Genomic DNA, 23,411 nt, shown 5'->3' on the forward strand with positions numbered 1-23,411 from the left:
TGACTAAAGGGACACAACCTAGTGGGCATGAACTTAGAGGCATTAGGGCAGAGGTGGTTGCAATTCTGATCATTAGCAGACTCATGAAATTTATGTATATAAGAGGAAGGAGGGGGAGCAGAGAGACTTCCACAAACATACAAAAATTTACAACAATTCCAGTGTTTTATGGGTATCTTAGAGATGTGTGAGTCACATTGGACCATCTCTGGAGCAAACAGTGAACAAACAGAACCTTGACAGAGAAAAAACTCATTCATGTGTATACAAAAGGAGTCAAATGGATTTTCACATGGGAACTAATGGAGAGACGGAAAAACATGAGACAAGCACCTGCCTTACATCGAGAGCAGACAGTTAATCAGCAATGCAGTGAAACTTAAGCATTGAGAACCAACTCAGGTTTTAAGTATCCATTTGGCCATGTTACAATGTCCAGATATTTGGTGAAAACCAGATGAGAGTAACGTTTAAATCAGCAGACTAACTCAGGCACACTGCAGTTTACAAGGGGGTTGATGGCATCATGGAGACTGACGAAAAAAGGGGCGCTAAGGACGTTTTCTGAAGTGTCAGACATGTTCTGAATTTTGATTGAAACATTGGTAATTCGGGTTGTCCATTTCTCAAAATTAGTTACATTGTTCCTTAGAATCTATGCATTTCACCATTGTGTACATTTTGCTTAAACTTAAAAAGCCATACAATTGTTTTATTATTTTTCAAGATAGACCTTTCTTTTTCCTTAGAAAATTAGGTTTCCAACATAATTTTCTTGGTTTTTGGGATGAATGGGAAAATGAAAAATTGATGTACCTCAGACATAAATATTTTCTTTACAGGTTTCTATAGAGAATTCCATAGGCTTTGAATGTTCCCTTTGAATATCCTAAAAGTTTCTGGCTAGAGATTTATGGCTATGATTTCTATCTTGCAGTCCTTGAGCTGTATGTTTAGGTAAGACATCAGTGTTGGGAGTGAAACAGAGAGCAGGAAATATGAGCCTCAGAGACAGCCCAGCTCCCTCCACAGGGGAAGGGCCTCCACTAATCATTTCTCATCTTTTGTACTCACAACACATATAATATCAGAATATTGCAAGAAGAAGATATGCATGAATCTGGAATTTAGATCACCATAACATGGCTGTGGGGGGTCTTCAGAAATCGAGAACAAGGGACTCCACGTTTTGTCTGTGTCTGGTGCTGTTAAACAATGATCCAGGCTTAGTTTGATAGTTGGATCCTGCTTGTGTGCAAGCTGCCACAGGTCTACCCTTGTGTCTGATGCCAACAGGCAATGTGTGTTTACACAAACCCATTAGCCCAGCAGGATTCAGCAGCCTGGACGGCACACTCACCTCAGAAACAGTCTCCTTAGAAATGATTTTGAGAAAAATTTCACAGGTTCTTTTTTCATTTTGCATGCCTCAAGTTAAATATTGTAAAAAAAAAAAAAATTAAAAAACCATTTTTTCTTTTTCGTTTTTCTTTTCTTTCTTTTTTTCTTTTTCTTTTTCTTTTTTTTTTTTTTTACAATTTACAAGTGTTCATATAAGAAGAAGATGACTAAAAAAATACCCACCCAAACACTCAGAATGCATCTAGCAAACAAGGCTAATGTTACACAGGCTGAGACCAAAGACCTTGCAGCTCCCTGTTCGCTGGCCCGCAGGGGTTGCAGTCCTGCCATCCGGGAGGAAGGTGACGCTGTAGGATCCCCAGTGCCAGAGGCCAGTGGTTCTTTGTTCCCTAACTCAAGTCCAGGAGCCGCATTTCCGAGTCAATGTCATTACTTATTTCGACCTGAAAAAGAAAATATGAATTGCTTGAAAGAACTTCAATGCTGATAAATGAAAGCCTGTCCCTTTCTCCAGGCCTTTTGAAATGCAAAGCAGTTTTGGGTGGACCCGCTGCTGTCGACTAAAAGCAGAGCTAGGCAGAAACCTCAGCTAGCCTGCTTCCGGATCAGCTCCTGGCGATGACAATGCGGATGGGGAGGGAGCCTGACAGCGACAAGATTGTGGGATGAAGTGGATTTACTGTCTCAGAGGGGAATAAGGCACTATATATCCCCAATTTACTAGCCACACGCCATCGCCTCCTCCTAAATAGACTGTTAACAGGCGTCTTGGTCTGAGACAAATCACTGACCCGGCTCCCTCACAAACAGGCTGGCCTGATATGCAAAACATTATTGCCTTGGCCACCGTGCCCAAATATGTGGTGGAAAAAAAAAAAAGCCTATGCCTGGCAGTGTCCTTCAGATGAGATTAACATCTAAATCAATAGACCAAATAAATTATATTTTGCCCCACAGTGTGCGTGAACCTCGTGGGATCAGTTAAAAGCCTCACCACAGACAAAGCAATGTTTACTGAGGAACCAGGGATTCTTTCTCCAGATCACTGGCAGCATTGACTTATCCTTACTCTTCCATCTCCCAGCCTCATCTGCAGACTATGAACTTGCCCAACTCCATTACTGACTGCATGAGCCAATTTCTTAACATCCCTACCAACTCTCCTCTCTCTTTTCTCTTCCATCTCTTCTCACCCTCCCTGCCTCATCTCCTACTTCTCCAGTAGCTCCCCTCCATGGGACCGATGTAAATTTTACTTCCTTGGCAAACTGGAGTACTACAACCCTCCTGTGTTAGTTATCCTGTTGTCCCCATGTTGAGCAGGCCGTGCACATTCCTTCTTTTGCAGCCTTTGGAAGGCAAGGATCCCAATGACGAGTCCATGAACAAAGTCAACGTCAGCACAGTACCTGCGTAGCCTGCACCTAGTAAAAGCTAGTAGGGCATGTTAGCTCTCTCCATTTCTCTCCTGTGAAGCCTTATGTGGTCTAAAAGGTACTCTCCTTTGACAGACTGGTGGAAACTGGCCTCTGAGCACTTCTACTGGTACTCAGTCATGCGGAGTAAAGTTTATCCTGTTACAAGAACTAAAGAGCGCTGTACAGTTCCGTGTGCAGCTCCTGGCCATTAGTGCCATTGACTACCCTGTTCCTCTCGTTTTCCCTTCCAAAATAATCACAATCATCATAGCAATGGAGGCTGTTTCACACTAATTTCACATCCCTGTCTAGAAACTTCTCTTCCATTAGCTCAATTCAGTGACTCTATGGCTTGGAACAGACTTTTCAGTTATAATTTGAAATAGTTAGAGAAACTCCAAATTTCTAGTTCCTTTCCTTTCCTTTTTTCTTTTCTTTCATTTTTTTTTTTTTTTGGTGTCTCTTTTTCCCCTGCAAATGGTGTTTCCCCCCGGGAGGCCCCTGGTCCTCTGGAGTTATCCTGTAGCATTTGCTTCATGTTTTTGCTTCTCTGGAGTCTGAATGGCAAGCCACTACTTCTAATCCTCTCCCTTTACATTTTAACAGGAATTTCCATGGAGAGATAAAGCGATGTAATTATAAAAATGGAATTTAATACTTTCACACTGTCTTATGTTAGCAGAAGAGTGCTTTTAAAGATTGTTTCTCTGTGAACACATGATGCTGGTCTCAGTGAGGTGGATTAAAGCAGGTGCGCTACTCTATCTAGTATGTGGGAGCCAAGGATGCCACTGCATAGTCCTGCCTAACTGGCCCAGTGACGAAGGGCAGAGGCCAGCAGCACAACCTGCCTGACTGTAAGCATTAGTCTGCCTCCTTGTCTGCTTGCTTTTACCTAGTCTCCATCACCACAGTCCTTAGCAATGTTTAATATAGACTTCATATCTCTAGTTCTCTAATTATCTAGAAATGTTTCATTAGAGTAGATTTGTTGAAATGATAACTTACATTATATTTGACCATTATGTCTCCTCAAGCTATTTTAAATATTAACAATTTCTCATAATTAATTTTTCTCTTACTTTGTTATGCACATCCAGATTTGGCTCATTCTACTATAATAGTAGTTCAAGGTCAGGCTTGCCTTTACAAACAGGCACCCTGTAGGTGCTGGTATGTGTTTCTCACGTGGCACATCTAAGAACACAGAGTACCTGGTCGTCCAGATTTTAATATTATGTGTGAGCAATAGGTCTATGCATTGATTTTGGATCCTTAAGTCATGCCACCCCCAACTACCTGCTTTTAAGTAGGTACTGAAAGTTCAGCAACGGCCTGATGAACCCTGCTCCAAAGGAAGAGAGCAAGTAGACGAGAAGACAGTGATGCTGGTTCAAAGTGTGCTGGGCTTTACACATTCCTGCTGGGCTTGCAGGGATTTCATTTTCTAAGTTTCCTGGTGTTACATCTGGTGTGTGTGTGTGTGTGTGTGTGTGTGTGTGTGTGTTCTGCCCTTGCTTCTGTTCTTTCCAATTTCTTGTTTTGTTTTGTTTTTATAGCCTTGAAACTTTTAATGTGAATACAGTTGCAGATGGTGGAGGTGGAGGAAGATTCTTACTAATTGTCTTCTGACCTCCACATGTCTGCCACAGCACACAAGCAACACACACACACACACACACACACACACACACACACACACACACCACAGATTAAATTACTTTTAAAAGAGAAATGATAGTGTGGCATGAGTAGGAACTTTATTCTTGCCCTGAAGTGCCTTGTAGATGGATAAATAAGTTAAAAATGGTTGTGAACAGAAATCTAAACTTGTACAGTAAGGTATGGCCTTATATTTGCAGCAGCACAGTAATTCCTTCAGATGGGTGGATTGAAAGAAAATGGCCTCCAAAGGGAGCAGCACTATTAAGAGGTGTGGCCTTGTTGGAGGAAGTGTGTCACTGTGGGAGCAGGCTTTGAGGTGAGGTCTCTTTTCTCAAGCTTCACTCAGTCAGTCAAGCTTCAGTCAGTCAAGCTTCACTCAGTGACAGTCAGTCTACTTTCTGTTGCCTGGAAGATGTAGCACTCTCAGCTTCAGGACCATATCTACCTTCATGCCATCATGCTCCCTGTCATGATGATAATAGACTGAACTTCTGTAATTGTCAGTGAGCCACCCAATTAAATGTTTTTCTTTATAAGAGTTGCTGTGGTCATGGTGTCTTTTCACGGCAGTAGAAACCCTAACTAAGACAGGTAGGAACTGGGTTTTACAATGTTCTAGGAGAAGAGAATGAGGTTGCATTTTACAATGTCATATGGAAGGTTGATGGAGACCCCAGGGAGAATAGAATAGCTGACTGACCTTCAGTTGTAGTGACCACATTGAACTCTTTTACATCTGCAGTGTTGGTGACATCCTTCCTTTCCAGTGAGGACAAGGGTACATAGCCTATTATAATGATGAAACCAATATACATCCAAACTCAGCATTTCACACCATGGCTACATAGTAGCATATGCTCTTACAGTAGTCCTAACATTGTGTAACCACTTCATATACTCAGCGAGAAAGTCACCAAATGCCAGTGAGAAGCAAAGAGCTCCCAAACCAGAGAGAGCAAGGAGCTGGGATGCAGCTTTTCTTGTGCTAAGGTATGCATACAGGGAAGCCATGTGAGTGTGTTGCAGTTGTAGTGCCCTTGAAATGGTCCCCAAAGGTTAATATCTCTCAATGTGTCTTCCATTTCCAAGGGCTGGTGGTGGCTCTCAGTGAGTGGGATGCCATGCTCAGGAATGCAATGGGAAGAGCGAGGCAACCATCACTAGGAGCAGTTCTCAGTTGAGTATTCTGTGGGCACAGAGGACAGTGCAAACAGATTTTACACAGCTCAACACACTCTTCTGGTAAATACTGAACTGTGAAAGCCCATCAGGAACAAATGTAGACAACATAAGACAGTTGCCATTTATTCATCTTTAGTCTATTCTAGCCACTGTTGCTTACAGTTAGCTACTGAAAGTTCTTCTTTTATTGTATTTTCATTACTTAAAACAATTTTAAATTTAAATATATTATGGTCATATTCTTCCCCTCCCCCAAGTCCTGACAGATCCTCCTTCCCTCCCTACCCACCCAACTTAAATTCTTTCTCAAACAAACAAAAACCCAAACATAACAAAATCCCCCAAATCAAGAAAACAAAATAAAACACCATCACAATAGAGGGGAAAAAAAACAAAACCCAAACCCAAAACAATAAAAAAAATCCCAAACAAAACTGTCACTAAACACACACACACACACACACACACACACACACACACACACACACACAAAACTATCAAATCTACTATATGTTGATCAACTACTCCTGAACATGAAGCCTTCCCTGAAGTGGTTGACATACCTAGTGTCACTCCATGGGAGAAAACTGATTTTCCCTCTCCCAGCAGGTATAAATGTCAGTTAGTTGTTAACCTTTTCCCTAGTGGCTCTGTTTTCATTCATTCATTTATTTTAAAAAATAAAAAAATAAAATATAATAAGATAAAACAAAAACTGTAACCCTAAAGTTGCACAAGACAAGCCAAGAGAAAGAAAAGAGCCCAACAGAAAGCACAAGAATCAGCGAACTCATTAACAAACTCAGGAATCCTATAAAAACACTAAATTGGAAGCCACAATATATACAGAGGACCTGGTGCAGATCTGTGCAGACCTTCTGATGCTGCTTCAGTCTCTGTGAGTTCATATGAGTTTTGCTCATGTTGTTTATAGGGTTTTGCTTTCTTGATGTCCTCCATGCCCTCTGGCTCTAAACACTTTCTGCCTTCTCTTTTGTGGGGTTCCCAGAGATCTGAGAGGAGAGATTTGATGGGTATACCCCATTTAGGGCCGAGTGTTCCAAGATTCTCTCTCTCTCTCTCTCTCTCTCTCTCTCTCTCTCTCTCTCTCTCTCTCTCTCTCTCTCTCTCATGTAGGTTTCTGTATTTATTCCCATCTGCTGCAGGAGGAAGCTTCTCTGTTGATGTCTGAGCAAGACCCTGATCTATAAATATATCAGAATGTCATTTTATTGTTACTTTTCTTTTCTTAGAACAATAGTACTACACCAGGTCACTGGGCTATCTAATACTTGGTTCTTGGTCACTCAAACAGTGTTGGATATTGATTGATTCCATCTCATGGAATGGGCCTTAAGTCAAATCAGTTATTGGTTGGCTGCTCCCACAAGCTTTGTGCCACCACTGGACTAGCATACCTTGTAGGCAACACACCATTGTAATAGAGGGTTTGTAGCTGGCTTGGTGTTTGCCTTTGCATAGCATGCAGAGTACCTTCTGTACCACAGACGCTGGAAGTAGGAAGGAAGGCTCTACATATGCTCAGACTTGACATCTCCATAGTCAATGAGTATTATAGGTGTTGTCTTCAGCACTGAGGTATTTCTGTCAGTTTGTGGAGAACAGCCTACAGTCTTGGCAACAGCTTGGGTTGTCTGGGAATTCCTGAGGGGTCCCTTTGGAGAACAACTCAATTAGATGCAACCCAGTCCCGAAACTGGAAGCTTTGTTTGGTAACAACAGATGTCAAGCTGGGGCTCTGTCTCCACCATTTAGATCACCTTCACATATGTATACAATTTAGGAAGTTTCTACTGTATTAGGGTTCCATACTACCCTTCAAATGCCCCTTAATTTTAGCTCTCTCTCCATATTCCCTGTCACAACCTTGTCTTACTCCTTTTCCTCCTCCTTCTCACTTGATACTCCCATTACAGGCCTCCCTTAAATATGTATCTGTCTATTCTGTTTCTGTTTCCTAATGAGAGCAGTTAGTTTTCTCTTGTCCCTTACTCTACACCTAGCCTCTCTGCTTCTATGGAGTGTAGCTTGGTTATCACTGACTTAACAGCTAGTATTCACATACAAGCGAATACATACCATATTTGTTTTCTGGGTCTGAGTTACTTCACTCAGGATAGTTTTTTTCTAGTTCTATCATTTGCCGAGAAATAGCATGATGTCATTTTTTAACAGCTGAGTAATATTCCATTGTGTAATACAGCATATTTTTCTTTATCCATTCTTCTGTTGAGGGATATCTAGGTTGTTTCCAGTTTCTGGCTCTTACAAATAGAGCGGCAATGAACACGGTTGAGTGTCTGGGTGGAAGGATGAAGCATCCTTTGGGTATATTCCCACCAGTGCAATCACTGGATCTTAAGATAGATCTATTCCCATCTTGCTGAGGAACCAACACACTGATTTCCATAGTGGCTATAATAGTTTGTGCTCCCATTCACAGTGTATGAGAGTTCCCCTTACTCCACATCTTCTCCAGCATGAGCTGTCATTTGTGTTGCTGATCTTAGTTATTCTGAAAAGTGTAAGATAAAATCTCAAAGTAAGCCGGGCGGTGGTGGCGCACACCTTTAATCCCAGCACTCGGGAGGCAGTGCCAGGTGAATCTCTTGTGAGTTCAAGGCCAGCCTGGGCTACCAAGTGAGTTCCAGGAAAGGCGCAAAGATACACAGAGAAACCCTGTCTCAAAAAAAAAAAAAAAAAAAAAAAAAGAATCTCAAAGTAGTTTTGATTTGTATTTCCCTGATGGCTAAGGATGTTGAACATTTCTTTAAGTTTTTTTTCAGGCATTTGAATTTCCTCTATTGGGAATTCTGTTTAGATCTGTACCCCGTTTTTAAATGGAGTTATTTGTTGTCGTGATATCTAGGTTTTTGAATTCTTTATATATTTTGGGTATTAGTTCTCTATCAGATATGGAGTTGGTAAAAAACCCTTTCCCATTCTCTAGGCTGCTGCTTTGTCCAAATGATGTTGTTCCTTGCGGTGTAGAAGCTTTTCAGTTCATGAGGTCCATTTACTAATTGTTGATCTTATTGCCTGAGCTAATTGTGTTCTGTTCAGGAAGTCTTCTCCTGTGCCAATGAGTTCAAAGGTATTCCCTACTTTCTCTCCTATCAGGTTCAATGTATCTGGTTTTATGTTCAGGTTTTTTATATATTTGGAGTTGAGTTTTATGCAAAGTGATAAGAGTGAGTTTATTTGGATTCTTCTACATGTAGCCATACAGTTTGACCAGCACCATTCATTGAAAATGCTTCCTTTTTTCCAGTGTCTATTTTTGGGCTTTTTTTTTTAATCAGAAATTGGGTCCCCATAGGTATGAGGATTTATGTCTGGGTCTTCAATTTGATTCCCTTGATTGATGTATCTGTTTTTGTGCCAATACCATGCTGTTTTTTTTATTACTATAGCTTTGTAGTACAACTTGATATCAAGGATTGTGATTACCTCCAGAAGTACTTTTATTATTTAGTATTATTTTTATTACTTTTGGTAAGAATGGGCATTTTTACTATGCTCCATCTTCTGATATCTTCCTCAATGACTTGAAGTTTTTATCATACAAGGCTTTCACTTCCTTGATTAGGGATACTCCAAGATAGTTTACATTATTTGAGACCACTGTGAAAGGTTTCTTTGATTTGTTTCCCTGATTTTTTTTCTCAGACCATTAGTCATTTGTAAACAGAAGGGCTAATGATTTTTGTTAGTTCATTTTGTATCCGGCCACTTTGCTGAAAGTGTGTATCAGCTGTAGGTGTTTCCTGGTGAAAATGATTTGGGTCATGTATGTATACTATGATATCATCTACAAATAAAGATACTTTAGCTTCTTCCTTTACAATTTGTATCCTGTTGGTCTCCTTCAGTTGTCTTATGGCTCTGGCTAAGACTTCAACTACCATATTGGAGTGGGTGGCTAGGGCACACAAATCAGTGGTGGGAAGGAATTTTGGAAGGGAAGATCTGTGTGATCCACTGGAGATGGACGGGTGCAGGGAGGGAAAGAAGGCTGCAGCACGTGTTCTGCTGCAGCACTGGGGATGAGACTGGGGGATTGGACTTGGAAAAGCAGAGGGAGAGGTGAAGATCTGCAATTAACCTCCATGCTTCCCTGTCCAGAGTGGCCTGTAGGTTCCCAAGAGAGCGCCTGCTGGGGTTGTGGGGTGAGACAAAGCGAAGTCATAGGAGGGAGGTGAGGAGGGGAAGATCTGTGGGATCCACTAGAGATGAGGTGGGAGAGAGTCTTCAGCAGGTGTGCTGTTGCAGAGCCGGGATGAGACTGGGGGATTTGATTTGGTGGAGTAGAAGAAGAGATGAAGGTCTGGCATTAGCCTACCTGCTTCCGTGGATGGAATGGTGACAGTTGTTTTTAAACAAGGATGTGAAAATCCATCATTCCACCTTCTTACCCATATACCCCAGCCCAGGCACACCTGTGGTTGTTTGTGTACTTGATTTGTCTTACTAGCTAGAGCTCAAACAAGACTCTAAATACAAAATGATTTTTTATGGAGATTACTTATAAATGGTACCATTACTAACAGAAAAATGACGTTTTCAAGAAACAGCAAATGGACATGCTCATTTTGACATCAGTCCCAAGCCATCCTAGGTGAGTGTCTGAGTTTCCTGTGGACCTAGACACTTTGAGACAAAGAAGTCAGATGAAGAGGATACCTACCTATAGCATGCTGGAACATTGTCTTGAGATGGGGATTAGCCTTAGTGGCAACAGCAACCACTCAATCAGCAGTGGCCACATAACATGTAGCAATTTTTGTGAAGAAAAATCAAGTCTCCAGCCAAGGCAATCAGACAAGTCAAGATACTGCAGAAAGGTCAAGTTCTCATTTGGAAGACTTAGAAAAAGATTACTTCAAAGTGGCTGGCGAGTTCGGAGTAAATGGTCTCAGCCCTTTCTAGATGATGGCTGCAGGGTGCTTCCTCTTGGAGCTTCTCACAGAATCTGATGGAGCTCTGCTACCACTTTGCAGCCCAGTTCTGGAACTCGACTGCTATCTTTCTTTGATAAACTGCCTCAGTCTAATTACTTTTATGTGACGAATCATTGCTACATGGGACTTAATTTCCTGCTCCCCAGATGCTGCCTTTTGAATGGAAATATAGGAGTCATGATTTTGACAAAGTTTAATTTAGTCACCCATCATGTTATTCTCTGAAATTCTACCTCACTGTCGTATGTGGATTTATGCCCTACTATTTTTCTTCTCAAAGGTAAATTTGCTTTTGTTAGCCCTTCCCCTGGCTGTCACTATTGCCTTCAAGGTGTAAACATCTCTTCAAAGCCCAGCTGGCCTCTAGAACACTCAACTTGGTCCTTTCAGGTAAGGGTTTGCTCTCTGCTTTCAGGGTAAGTAGAGTCCTTTGTGAGCAGTGGTCAGAGAGGTCCTGATAGAGACCTCACTGGGAGTTAGGGTGAAACTGCTCACTCACCATCAGCTATGGCAAGATTATGGTCTCTAACATAAGCAAACTCTGACCTTTATCTCATATTGGCAAGTCACACTAAGAAGACAACCATGAAAAGTATTTCATGTATGTGTATGTAAGAGGCACACATGAATGCATTCATATGTGTGTGGGTGCTCATGCACATGTGTGCATATGTTTCAGGACCTTAGAGGTTGACACTGAATATCTTCCTTATTCACCCATTATTATTTATTTATTTATCTATTTATTTATTTATTCATTTACCTTTTTATCATCTATCTATCTATCTATCTATCTATCTATCTATTTATTTATTTTTGGTTTTTCGAGACAGGGTTTCTCTGTGTAGCTTTCGAACCTGTCCCGGAACTCACTCTGTAGCCCCAGGCTGACCTCGAACTCACAGAGATCCTCCTGCCTCTGCCTCTCAAGTGCTGGGATTAAAGGCGTGCGCCACCACTGCCTGGCTTATTTACTTATTTATGAAACTCGGTCTCACTCTAGCCATGGCTGGACTTGAATTCACAGAAATTTCCTTCTGCCTCTGCCTCTTTGGTGCTGGGACTAAAGGTATATGCCCCCACACTTGGCTTTGATCTTAATTTTGAAGACAGCAGCACTAGGGTTAGGGATAGGTCATGCTTCAGTGGCTGCCATTTTAAATAGGTGCTAGGGGTCAGACTCAGATATGCATGATTGTGTGGCAAATACTTTATTGAACAAGCCATTTCCCCAGGCCCTACTGAAAGTATTTTGATAGCTGTTGGCATAAAGAGTAGAATTATGTAGATAGAGGTGGCATAAGGAGTAGAACTGTGTAGATGACAGCATGACAGTTGCTGCTGAGCTTGCTTGAACTTTGCCAAGAACTGCCAAGCTTCCTGCTCTACCTTAACACCTTCTTCCTTCCTGATTTTCTCATCTCACATGAGCACCATGTCAGACGCCAGACTGGAAAATCATGAAGTTTGATCTTACCCTCTAGATTCCACTTCTTACACTGTGGATTCCATCCACCATGATGTGTCACTGGATTTGGGAGTCATAAATAATTTGCTAACAGTAAAAGGGTTTTGAATATACAATGATCAAAAGTTAATTCACCACCAAGTATGTGATGAATATGGGGCATTTCTGACAGCAATCACTTGAGCTGCATAGCAAGATTCACTATGGCCTACTTTTGAACATGCATGTAAGCATGTTACATAATACCAACACATGCTGCCTGAAACATGCAGCTCAGATTACTGCACACTATGAGTTGCTGTGTTTTTATGGTATAAGTCTTCTGCTATCATAGAAACACGTGATTGAACTGTAGAAAACAGCAACTTAATATTTTCTTATTGTAATTATCCTGCAAGTAAGTATTAATTTAGTATATCCTTGATAGTGTGGTGTTTGAAAGTTTAGCTTTAAAAATTGATGTTTGAATTTCTGTTTTGCATTTTGTAAAAGGCCATTAAATGAATTTTGGTTTTGGATTAGGACAGAATTTCCAGAAGTTTCTAAACTGTTCCTAAACATATTTCTGCTATTTTTATTATGTATTTATTCAAAATGGTATCCTCAGCAGGAATGGATTATAAAATCAAAATACCAATAAAAACTCTGAAAAAAATAGTGAAGATTCTCTACATCCTGTGCACTCAAATATTCAGCCAAAATTTAATTACTAATGTGAAAACAAAATGTGCATCTCATTGCTATACAAATTTGTTTCTGTCTTTAAATGTAAAATAACATGTCAAAAATTGTTTTATAATTTGTTATCAGTAAGTGTTTAATTTGTATATTCATCTTATGTATCTATAGATGGTGTTGTCATATAAAATTTTTATTTTTTTTTTAAATGTTTTTTCGAGACAGGGTTTCTCTGTGTAGCTTTGGAGCCTATCCTGGAACTTACTCTGTAGACCAGGCTGGCCTTGAACTCATTGAAATCTGCCTGCCTCTGCCTCCTGAGTGCTGGAATTAAAGGCATGCACCGCCATGGCTGTCATTAAAATTTTTTCTTGAATGAAAAAGTAGACTAGTGGCTATGGAGCCCCCATGGGACTGCACTAGGCCCTCTGGATATGGAAGATGGTTGTTTGACTCGAACTGTTTGGGGGACACTCAGGCTGGGGGATCGGGATCCATCCCTGGTGCATGGGCAGGCTTTTGGGAATTCAGTGCCTGTAGTGTGACGCCTTGTGCATCCTTGGTGCAATGGGAAGGGGCTTGGACCTGCCTAGGCTCAGTGTGCTGGGCTCTGCTGACTCCTCAAGGGAGACTTTGATTTGGGAGAGGTGGGGATGTGGGGTGGCTTGGGAGAGAGGGCTGGGGGTGGGAGAAGGGAGGAAGTGGGATCTGTTGGTGGTAAGTAGAGTGAGTAGAAAATTTCTGAATAATGAAAAATGAAAAAATAAAGAAAAAGGAAATTAAGAATGTTAAATAAAAACCCTGTTTTAGGGATTTATGGACAACCGAATCAGTTTTCATATGAGGGATGGTCTCCTGTTTCCTCATCCTCCTCTTCTTCCTCCCCTTCCTCTTCATCCTTCTCTCTTCTTTTAGGTTCATGACAAAATTGAGAGGAAGGTACAGAGAATTTTTCCTATTCATACATGGCCTTTGCCATAGTCAACTGCCCTAAGAAGGTGGTGGTGCTAACTGCTAAACTTGTATTGGTATATCGCTGTACCCAAAGCCCATACCTCACATTGAGGTGTATTTTGTGAATTTGGAAAAAATGTATAATGTCATGTATCCAGCAATCTCATATCATGCCAAACAATTTCTGCCATCAAAACCTTCTCTAATTCCTGTCTTTCCATCCTCCCTCCATCCCCTGATCTGGGCACTTTCTTCCATTTTTGCTTTTTCTATAATGTCATATATTCAGACACAAACACTGCACACAGCCTTTCCTGTCTGTCTTCTCTCACTTAATAATATACACTTGCATTTTTATGACTGATAGCCATTTCTCTCAACTGTTGAATGTTATTATGTTGCTTTTACTGCTACAGCTTACTTATCCATTCATCTATTATAGGATATCATGGTTTCTTCCAAGTTTGGGCAATTCTGAGTAAAGTGCCAATAATCATCTTGCACAGATTTTTGTGTGGACCTAAGTTTTCAACTCTTTTGAGGAAATACCTGAAAGTTCAGCTGCTAGGTCATATGGAAGGAGCAGGTTTAGTTTGGTGAGAGACTGCAAAACTGTCTTGCAGAGGGGTGGTCTTCTTTCATTTTATAAATCCAATGTCCTCCTCTCACTGTCTTTTCCCAGTGAAGCCTTTCTCTCCTAAAGGAAACTGTCATTTCCCATTGGCCAAAACATTATCTTCGGGATACTATTTTGTTTCTGGTTTTTTTTCTATGTAAGTCTTCTCTCTTGAATGATCAGCTTTAGAGCCTAATACTAAGTTGCTATTTATCTTTTTAGTTCCAGCTCCAAGGGAAGTGAGTGGTTCACACCATTGTGGTTAATCAATGGACAATTATAAGTTGAATTAAACTTGTTAATTAATCAGTGGGGTGTAGTGGGTAGCCATTCCAGCTTAAGAAATGAAATGGATAAGTATAAGATATTATGGTAGATTATTGTATACACTATTAAACAAATTTAGTAAAATAGCAGCCTTAGATAATTTGCACTGTAATTTGCATTGTTATGAATTCTTATATGTTGATACAAATATAAACTTTTTTATATTCCTGTTTAAGATAATTTGTATATTGATACAAATACAGAACTATATTTGTTATAATGTATACATATTTCTATTCTTATTTGAAATATGTGTATATTGATACAAATGTAAATGTTTATCTATTATACTGAATGTATGTTCTAATTCTGTTTAAGATATTCTGTATACTGAGATATTTAAGATTATTGTCATATTACATATTGTACTATACATTCCTACCTCTGTTATAAATATCTTGTGTATTGTCACAATTTTGAAGTCATTGTCCTTTACCACACATTTACTTATAGACTGTTTACCTTGTTTACATGAAGCCTTAGTCCTTAGGTTATTTTGGTAAATAAGACTTATAGATTTATAGTCACCTATGCTTGTCATCTCCATAGTTACGCTAGTCAGGTTATCCAGATTTACAGATACATATGTCAGATGGACAGGTAATCTTCAAGCACTTCATAGACCTAGAGAATATGGCATTCAGATAACTTAGAATTCTGTTGACATGAGACACAATTGCTCCTGGCAGTACCAATTTGATCCCGAGAGAACATTGGGCTTCTAAGACATTTCCATTTGGAAGTTTGTCTTCTTGGCACAAAATGGCCTATTGGCCCTTGCCTCAACTTCTGACAATACAAGTGCTGTCCTTCTGGACAAGTTGGACATAAATAAAAGTGACTTCTGAACTCTGCCAAGACAGGGTAAGATGGTCTTTCAGAATTCCTGCTTCTCAAAATGGTCTGTTAGATACTCTAGGCCTGTAGCCAATTTGAATGCACCAACAGTGCTGAGAAACATTAGGTGACTGTCCAGGCTGCCAGATGTCTCTGTCTACTCTTGCAAGAGTCCCAAAAGTTGCTTGTATCCATCTTTCATTTCTCAGGTACCATTATATTTCTTCTCAGGTCTTTGATGGGATTGAAGACTAGCAGTTATAGTTACAACTTAGTATATATAATATCTTAGATAGAACATATTAAGTATTAGATTCAGGTTCTTTAGGATAGGACACCTTTTGGAATGATATTTGTAACATGCCATTTACCCACGCTCTAAATGTCCTTGGATTTTAGTATGTGTTTCTTGCTTGATATTGTTTGCATTGATTGTAGTTCCATCTTATCTAGGTCATTTTCCCTCATTACTCCTGGACAATATTTGATAACCATTCCTTTGTATATAGTCTTGTATTAGGTTAAAACCTTCTTATTTAGACAAAATGGGGAGATGTAGTGGGTAGCCATTCCAGCTTTGACCTGGAAGCTCCAACCCCCATTGAGGCTTCGGTAATGGTCACGCCTACAAGGTGGGGCTGAGAGAGGATGCTGAAGACCCTGGTTCCAGATGCGCAGGCTCTCTTAGTTCCTGGACCCTGGCCACTGGAGGTAGACCGAGCAGAGTTCTCCAGAGAACACTGCCAGACTGCGCCATGCCTTTCCCAGACTCTGTAAACTATCCATTCACTTGTAAGTTACTCCACAAAATAAACCTCCTTTTTAACTACGTGGAGTGCCTTTAATAGTTTCACCAATAGTGGGGCTTGATAACTTTACTATAAAAAGCAAGAGAAGAAAAAGTCAGATCCATATGTAAACTACATAATCCCATCACAACTGGTCTCTGCTATACATATTCACAAAGTTTCACCATGAGCAAATTGATGCTGATACATGGAAATGGATGTTTAGTTCATGTATAGTTACATACTGTTACCTATGAGTTGGCTGTCAGCTTTTATCAATCCCTCCTCAGTAGAAAGGCACCTGTTCATGTACACATGTCTGGGAATATGCTGAGGATTCTATTGGTTCCCTCAACAAAGGGGCTTCCTTGTGAAATCTGGCTGTATACCCCACGTAGATTAAAGAGGCTTAATGAAAGTTTAAAATTAGCTGAGCATTCACACTCCTTTAGATCAATTTAGTACAGAAAGATGGCTTTTTCTCCAAGCTGGTGTGTGTGTGTGTGTGTGTGTGTGTGTTTGTGCATGTGTGCATGCATGTGCGTGAGCATGGGTGCACATACTATGGTATCAGCTGGGTGCCTTACAATCTGATATAAAAGGCCCTATAAAAGGAAACCAAACATCTGACAGATGTTCCCTGGATCAATGCTGAAACATTTGCATACTGGGGAGGTACAGACACTGACTTTTTAAAATTGTTCTGTGCACAATGATTTCAATTCAGCTTAGCTTGATCTCTCAGATTCCCACCCCCTTCACAGTTAAAAGGCACTCCGTATTCACATGATGTGATAATAAGCATAATGTGTCAACGCAAAGCCCTGTTCTGTAGCTTTCTTCAGCCTGTACTTTATACTGATGCTCCACTGAAGTGGTGCAGGTCCAGCAGTGAACAGGGACACCGAGAAAACCCTTTGAGGAGATAGAGGACTTGATCAAAGTCTGGTAGGATGTTTCATGTATCCATCCACAGAGATACAGAGAACATAAAAGGAAGTCACTTGCCCTGGGACATGCCTCATGCACCTTGAGAGATGCACAGGTATTTAATAATCTATTCTTTAAAGTCCCCAAGAAAGGAGAGACTATTATCAACATTAATCAATTACAGTTCTTAATAACCTCCCTAATATACTCTCTTACACAGCAGCGTTTTTCACACTGCAATTTCTCTGTAGTTATTTTATTTTCATGGTAAGATTAAAGAGTCCATTAATCATCCTCATATTATAGCAAACATATGAAGCCTTTCCCAGCCATCACTAGGAATTGTCTTGGTTCTCTTTTCATTTCCAGTGTACTTAACATCCTAGTAATTGTCATAATCCCTGCCAAACTCCCCAACCCACAAATTCCAACGTTTGGAGCACCTCATATGGGATATTTCAAAAGCAAAGGTAATGAGGTGATGGCTGTTTTGGGGATGTTATATAGGGTGGATGTTTCCCATTTGGATTTACATTAAGAACCCAAAACTTATTTAATCACCTATCAGATGATGGGCAAAGTGCTGACTTGGATGGTGTGTGAGTTACACTTGCTTTAACTAATTCTCCTTTGCAGGATCCTTAGGACCTCGGTCCCCGGAGGTGCTAGGGGAGAAGTGCAGATCTGAAAAGGGACCAAAGTGCCAATAAGGAAGCAGTGGAGCCTTTGCTACATGGCTGCATACCAGAGATGGTTTCACCAGATATATTCTCTGTTACCATGGAATTGTGTGAGGTTGGGGGTGGTGATATTGTGTTCTCCAATATATTGTGCACCCTAATGAACTTATCTGGGGTCAGAGAACAGAACAGCCACTAGATACAGAGGCCAGAAAATGGTGGCACACACACCCCTTTAATCCTAGCATTCCGGAGGCAGAGACCAATCTGGTGTAAGTTCAAAGCCACACTGGAAACAGCCAGGCATGGTGACACATGCCTTTAATCCCAGGGAGTGATGGCAGGAAGCAGAAAGGTATATAAGGTGTGAGACGCTAGAAGCTTTTGGCTGGTTAAGCTTTTAGGCTTTTAGCAGCAGTTCAGCTGAGATTCATTCAGATGAGGACTCAGAGGCTTCCAGTTTAAGGAAACAGGATCAGCTGAGAAGTTATCGAGATGAGGTTAGTTGTGGCCTGTTCTGTCTCTCTAATCTTTCAGTGTTCACCCCAATACCTGGCTCCAGGTTTGTTTTTATTAATAAGACCTTTTAAGATTTGTGCTATAGTTGGGCTGAATATACAGAAAATTCATCTGAATACGTCTACTGATTTGGGCTAGGTGACCTCTTGTTACCCAGGCATGAGGCCAGCTCTTCAACTTACTAATAATGAGATATTGAGAAAGTTTGCTAGCTATTCAGTGAGCTTCAGTTTTCTTACTCATAAAATGGGAATATTAATTAATATATATTAATATACCTTCACAATAATTATATGAGTCAGTGTAGGCAATATAGTTAGCATATGGCAGCTCTTATTTTGTAAGCTTGTCTATTTTCTACTGAAAATTTCCCAAGAGTGGAGTCACTGAGCATCTTTCCTGATTTTCTAAGATTGTTATCAATCCAGTGACCAAGATTCCTTCCCGGATCTCAAATTGGAGCAATTCTATGGGGGCACATTGTTGTTGATGCTTTCCATGTATTTGAGGAATGAAGAAGATTTGTTCCTGAGGTTTATTGTTTTAAATTATAAATAACACTGAGCGTAAATAAAAATCAGAAGCAACTGTAACAGGGCCCAGACCTTAGTAGGCTCCCAGACCTTAGTGAAATGAACTCTACGGTGGAAGTACCATTCAGGATGTAAATCTCAGTATGTAGACTGTACCACCTGCTAAAACTAAAACAAAGGCAGAATCCCTCAAAGTCCATAGTTCTGGGAGAGCCTCTAAATGTACTAACCTTGCTTTTTGGCTTCTGTAGTTCTGCTTCTGGCTAACTGTTCTTGTTAACTGAAGCATGTCAATCTAGAACATGATTTTCATGCTTAAAAGCTCACCCTGAGAAAGGCTCGAGGCTACACTGAGATCTGGAATACCCAGTGTAGTTGTCAGCTGGCTAATAAGATCTTTCTATTGACTTAAACCCATATCCCAGCAGTCTTCTCTGGTGACTACCCCAAACAACAATGGCTCATATGAACTGTATTTACTGAAGATTACCCCTTTCACTGATCCATCCCTCTCCCATGAAGCTACAGGACACATGATATAAGTCTCAGACATGTTGAGGAAAGTGCCTGGATTTTGTAACTCTGAACTCTACTCTGCTGTGCTGCCCAGAGACTCATTCAGTCTCCACTTCTGTAGACTAAATAATCATGTTTTTCCAAATGTAATCAATTAACAGCCAATAAGAAAAATTAGACAAGAACTTCATTTTATAAGTACATGCCACATCACCCACATCAAAACCTTGCTGAAATGAGTAATAATGGCATTGGGTTACATGTGAAAGATTGTTTTAATACAAGTGAAAATTAAAGCAATGATGAGCAGAAGGTCCAAAGTACCCCAGGGTTGGTTAGTTTAGGCCAGGTTAGATGGATTAATATTTTGCACACCATCACACCTCTACTTACAGGTTTAACAGGCTTTAACTCAACATGATCCTGATAGTGGGAGTGCGCGTCTAGTCCACCTATGAAATCAACTGAAATACAGGAGCCCAGGCTGGATCAGTGTATAAATGAAAATTCCTGTAATACTGAATTTTAAAGTAGACTACATATGCATAAGACCAAGAAAAATATCATTTCCTACAAAGTGGAAGAAGTGAACATTTAGTATGAAGAGCTGCTAAAAATATTGTAGGGAAATTTTAAGAAACACACAAATAACCTGAGCTTTTAGGGCCTGAAAAAAATCACAGTTGCTATTGATTTTGGTAAAAAAAATGTGGTCATCTGAAATACTATGAGGTTTGAAATAATATGTTTGTCTCATTATATCTAAAAATATGTGCTTTCTCTTTTGGTTGTCCAGATCCACTTTTTACCTTCCTTCTTAAGAATATTCACTGCATCATGACAAATAGTTTTGGGAAGTCACATAATCTGTCTCCATCTTTCTGATTTCAAGCTATTCTTATGAAACAAGCAATTGTCTTTTGAAAAGGTTCCATGTTCTGGACACTATGAGGCTCTGCCTGTAGTCTCTAGACGCGTGGTAAGTTTTGTAGTCATGTTTATAATTTCCTCCTGCCTTACTCTCCTTTCCTCTCAAATCTTTAATTTGTTTCTTCTATTTTTCCACTGAAGATATTACTTTAAACCAATGGTTCTCAACCTGTGGGTCATCATCCCTTTGGGGGTCGAATATCAGATATCCTGCATATCAGATATTTACACTATGTTTCACAAGAGTAGCAGAATTACAGTTATGAAGTAGCAACAAAGTAATTTTATGGTTGGGTGTCACCACAACACGAGGAACTGTATTAAAGGGTCACAGCATTGGGAAGGTTGAGGACCACTGACCTAAGGTTTGGTTTATAACAGTAGTTTATTAACAGGTACATAGGAATAAAAGAACACTGGACTCCCAAGGACATGAACAGGAGTGTGTGTGTGCAAATGTAGTAAGATACACAGTGTGTAAACAATATCACTTTCATTTCAAGATGCATTTCAGGAACCATGGTTGAGAGACAGATGAATTAGCCTAGAGGTTCTACCGAATTCTTCACTAGCTGTAGTCGCTCTTGCAACTGCTGACTTACTTCACCGTCTCACTTCCTCTGAGAAGCTGAAGCAAGCCCAGAACAAGCAAATTCTCACCAGCCCAACCAACAAATATAAGCCTGCGGGTGCCTAGCAACTAAATGGTTGCTGGGTTGCTAGGTGGTGGTGGAGCATGCCTTTAATCTCAGCCCTTGGGAGGCAGAGATAGGCAGATTTCTGTGAGTTCAAGGCCAGCCTGGTCTATACAGTGAGTTCTAGGACAGGCTCCAAAGCTACACAGAGAAACCTTGTCACGAAAATACCAAAAAAAAAAAAAAAAAAAAAAAAAAACCAAAACAAACAACTCAGAGACAATCCTTTTATCTGTCAGGTCACAGGTTAACAGAAAGAACACCATCTTAAGGAGGGAAGTGAGGGGAGGCAACTTGCCTGAGATGCTGGAAACATTTCTTCTCAGATATGGGGAAGGCATTGAAGTGTCAGTTTGGATCAAGCTTTATGAGAAAGCTAATAAAATATTTGCCCTCATGTCTTTGGATTTGTGTGTAGAATTGTAGAAGGAAGATGTTATGATTAGAATTGAATGACTGGATAACTTATAGGGCACTTTTCCAAAGTCAAGAGGGTATGAAAATACACAAAATATATAAATAACTATAACAGTATATAAATAATAAAATAATTTGACTTGAAAACTATATTCAAAATTGAAACATTAGATGGTATAGATCTATATACATCAAAGCAAAATCAAACAAGAGTTCTGTACATTTATTTTGACATTACAATAACTATTTTCAATATAAATTCTGTTTTTAATCTGTTGTTTAATCACCTCTTTTGTCAGTATATCATATCATTGGCATTTTGAGAAAAACAAGTATTCAATATTAATTACATTATTTTTATAAATCTATTTACTGTCCTCTCTGAAGTTGCTTTGTAGGATTTGTATATTTAAATTAAAAATTAAAAAAATCTTATTTGTATTTTTATATTTATTTTATATGTATGTGTGTGTGACTAAGTATATGCATGTGTGTACACCATGTGCCTGAAGGAGCCACAGAGGTAAGAAGTTTCTAATCGCCTGGAACTGGAGTTATAGATGCTTGTAAGATGCTATGTGGGTACTGTGAACTGAACCAAGGTCCTCTGCAAGAGCATGAGTGCCCTTAACTGCTGAACTGCCTCTCCAGCCCCAACATATTTTTTAATTTATGTGTGTGTGGGGGGGCATTGAATAGGTATGGCCCCCATAGACTCGTGTGTTTGAATACTTGGCCCATAAGGAGTGGCTCTATTAGGAGGTGTTGGCCTTGTTGGAGTAGGTGTGGCCTTATTGGAGTAGGTATGGCCTTGTTGGAGGAAGTGTGTCACTGTGGGGGTGGGCTTTGAGGTCTTATATATGCTTAAGCTACCCCCAGTGTGGTGCAGTCTCCTTTTGCTGCCTGCGAATCATGATGCAGAACTCTCAGCTTTTTCTGCAGCACCATGTCTGCCTGCATGCCATCATGCTCCCTGCCATGGTGATAATGGATTAGACCTCTGAAACTGTAAGCCAGCCCTAATTAAATGTTTTTTTTTTATGTGTGTGTGTGTGTGTGTGTGTTTTAAGAGTTGCCATGGTTCACAAACACACCAAACCATGCAACTTACTTGATGTGAGGAGGGTCTAGATCTGGCCCCAACTTGGTATGCCAGCCTGTGTTGACTACCCAAGGGAGGCCTTACACACTATGAGGAGGGGAGGGGGTGGGATGGGGATAGGTGCGGGGGGGGGGGGCAGGGAGAGCAGGAGAAGGAGAGGGAGGCAGAACGGGGTGGGGGGGTGGTTTGTAAAAGGAAAGACAATTTTTTTTTGTTTATTTGTTTTGTTTTGTTTTTTCGAGACAGGGTTTCTCTGTGTAGCCTTTCGTGGAACTCACTTGGTAGCCCAGGCTGGCCTTGAACTCACAGAGATCCGCCTGGCTCTGCCTCCCAAGTGCTGGGATTAAAGGCGTGCGCCACCACCGCCCGGCTGAAAAATTTTTTTTAAATAAAAAATAAAAATAAAAAAGAGTTGCCATGGTCATGATTTCTCTTCACAGCAATAGAAACACTAAGTGTGTGTGTGTGTGTGTGTGTGTGTGTGTGTGTGTGTGTGTGTGTGCATGTTAGCACATACATGGAGGTTAGAGGACAACTTCTAGGAGTTGGTCTCTCCTACCATGTGGATTGGGGGTGGATCCAACTCAGGTCATTAGGCTTAGCAGGAAGGATCTTTAATTGCTGATTCGTCTCACTGGCCTAGGGTTAGTAAATTTGAAATTAATACTGAAGTGAATCTGGAAGTCATAATGTTTTTACTGGGGAAATAGCCTTCTAATGGTCTGGGAAATGTCAAGCTAATTGGTTAAACCAATGAAATGTGTAAGATATTTCATTCCAAATGTTTTTCTAAAAACTATTATTTGGCTATT

General features: G+C 40.3%; 1 protein-coding gene across 2 annotated transcripts in view; it reads right to left on the reverse strand.

Annotated features, from left to right (window-relative positions):
• Positions 1–239: 239 nt before the first annotated feature.
• Nkain3 (sodium/potassium transporting ATPase interacting 3) overlaps positions 240–23,411 on the reverse strand; it is a 684,808-nt gene continuing 661,636 nt past the window's right edge. Inside the window, exons 6-7 of one of the 2 annotated variants that reach the window (XM_037202467.1) lie at positions 19,849–19,919; positions 240–1,805 (exon numbers count right to left, since the gene is read on the reverse strand). In XM_037202467.1, coding sequence (XP_037058362.1) covers positions 1,752–1,805; positions 19,849–19,919 — 125 coding nt within the window. In that variant the 3' untranslated portion in view covers positions 240–1,751. The remainder of the gene's footprint in view (positions 1,806–19,848; positions 19,920–23,411) is intronic. The other variant, XM_037202466.1, reaches the window with a different exon arrangement.

This window comes from Peromyscus leucopus, chromosome 2 (genome assembly GCF_004664715.2).
Source record: "Peromyscus leucopus breed LL Stock chromosome 2, UCI_PerLeu_2.1, whole genome shotgun sequence".
Lineage (NCBI taxonomy): Eukaryota > Metazoa > Chordata > Mammalia > Rodentia > Cricetidae > Peromyscus > Peromyscus leucopus.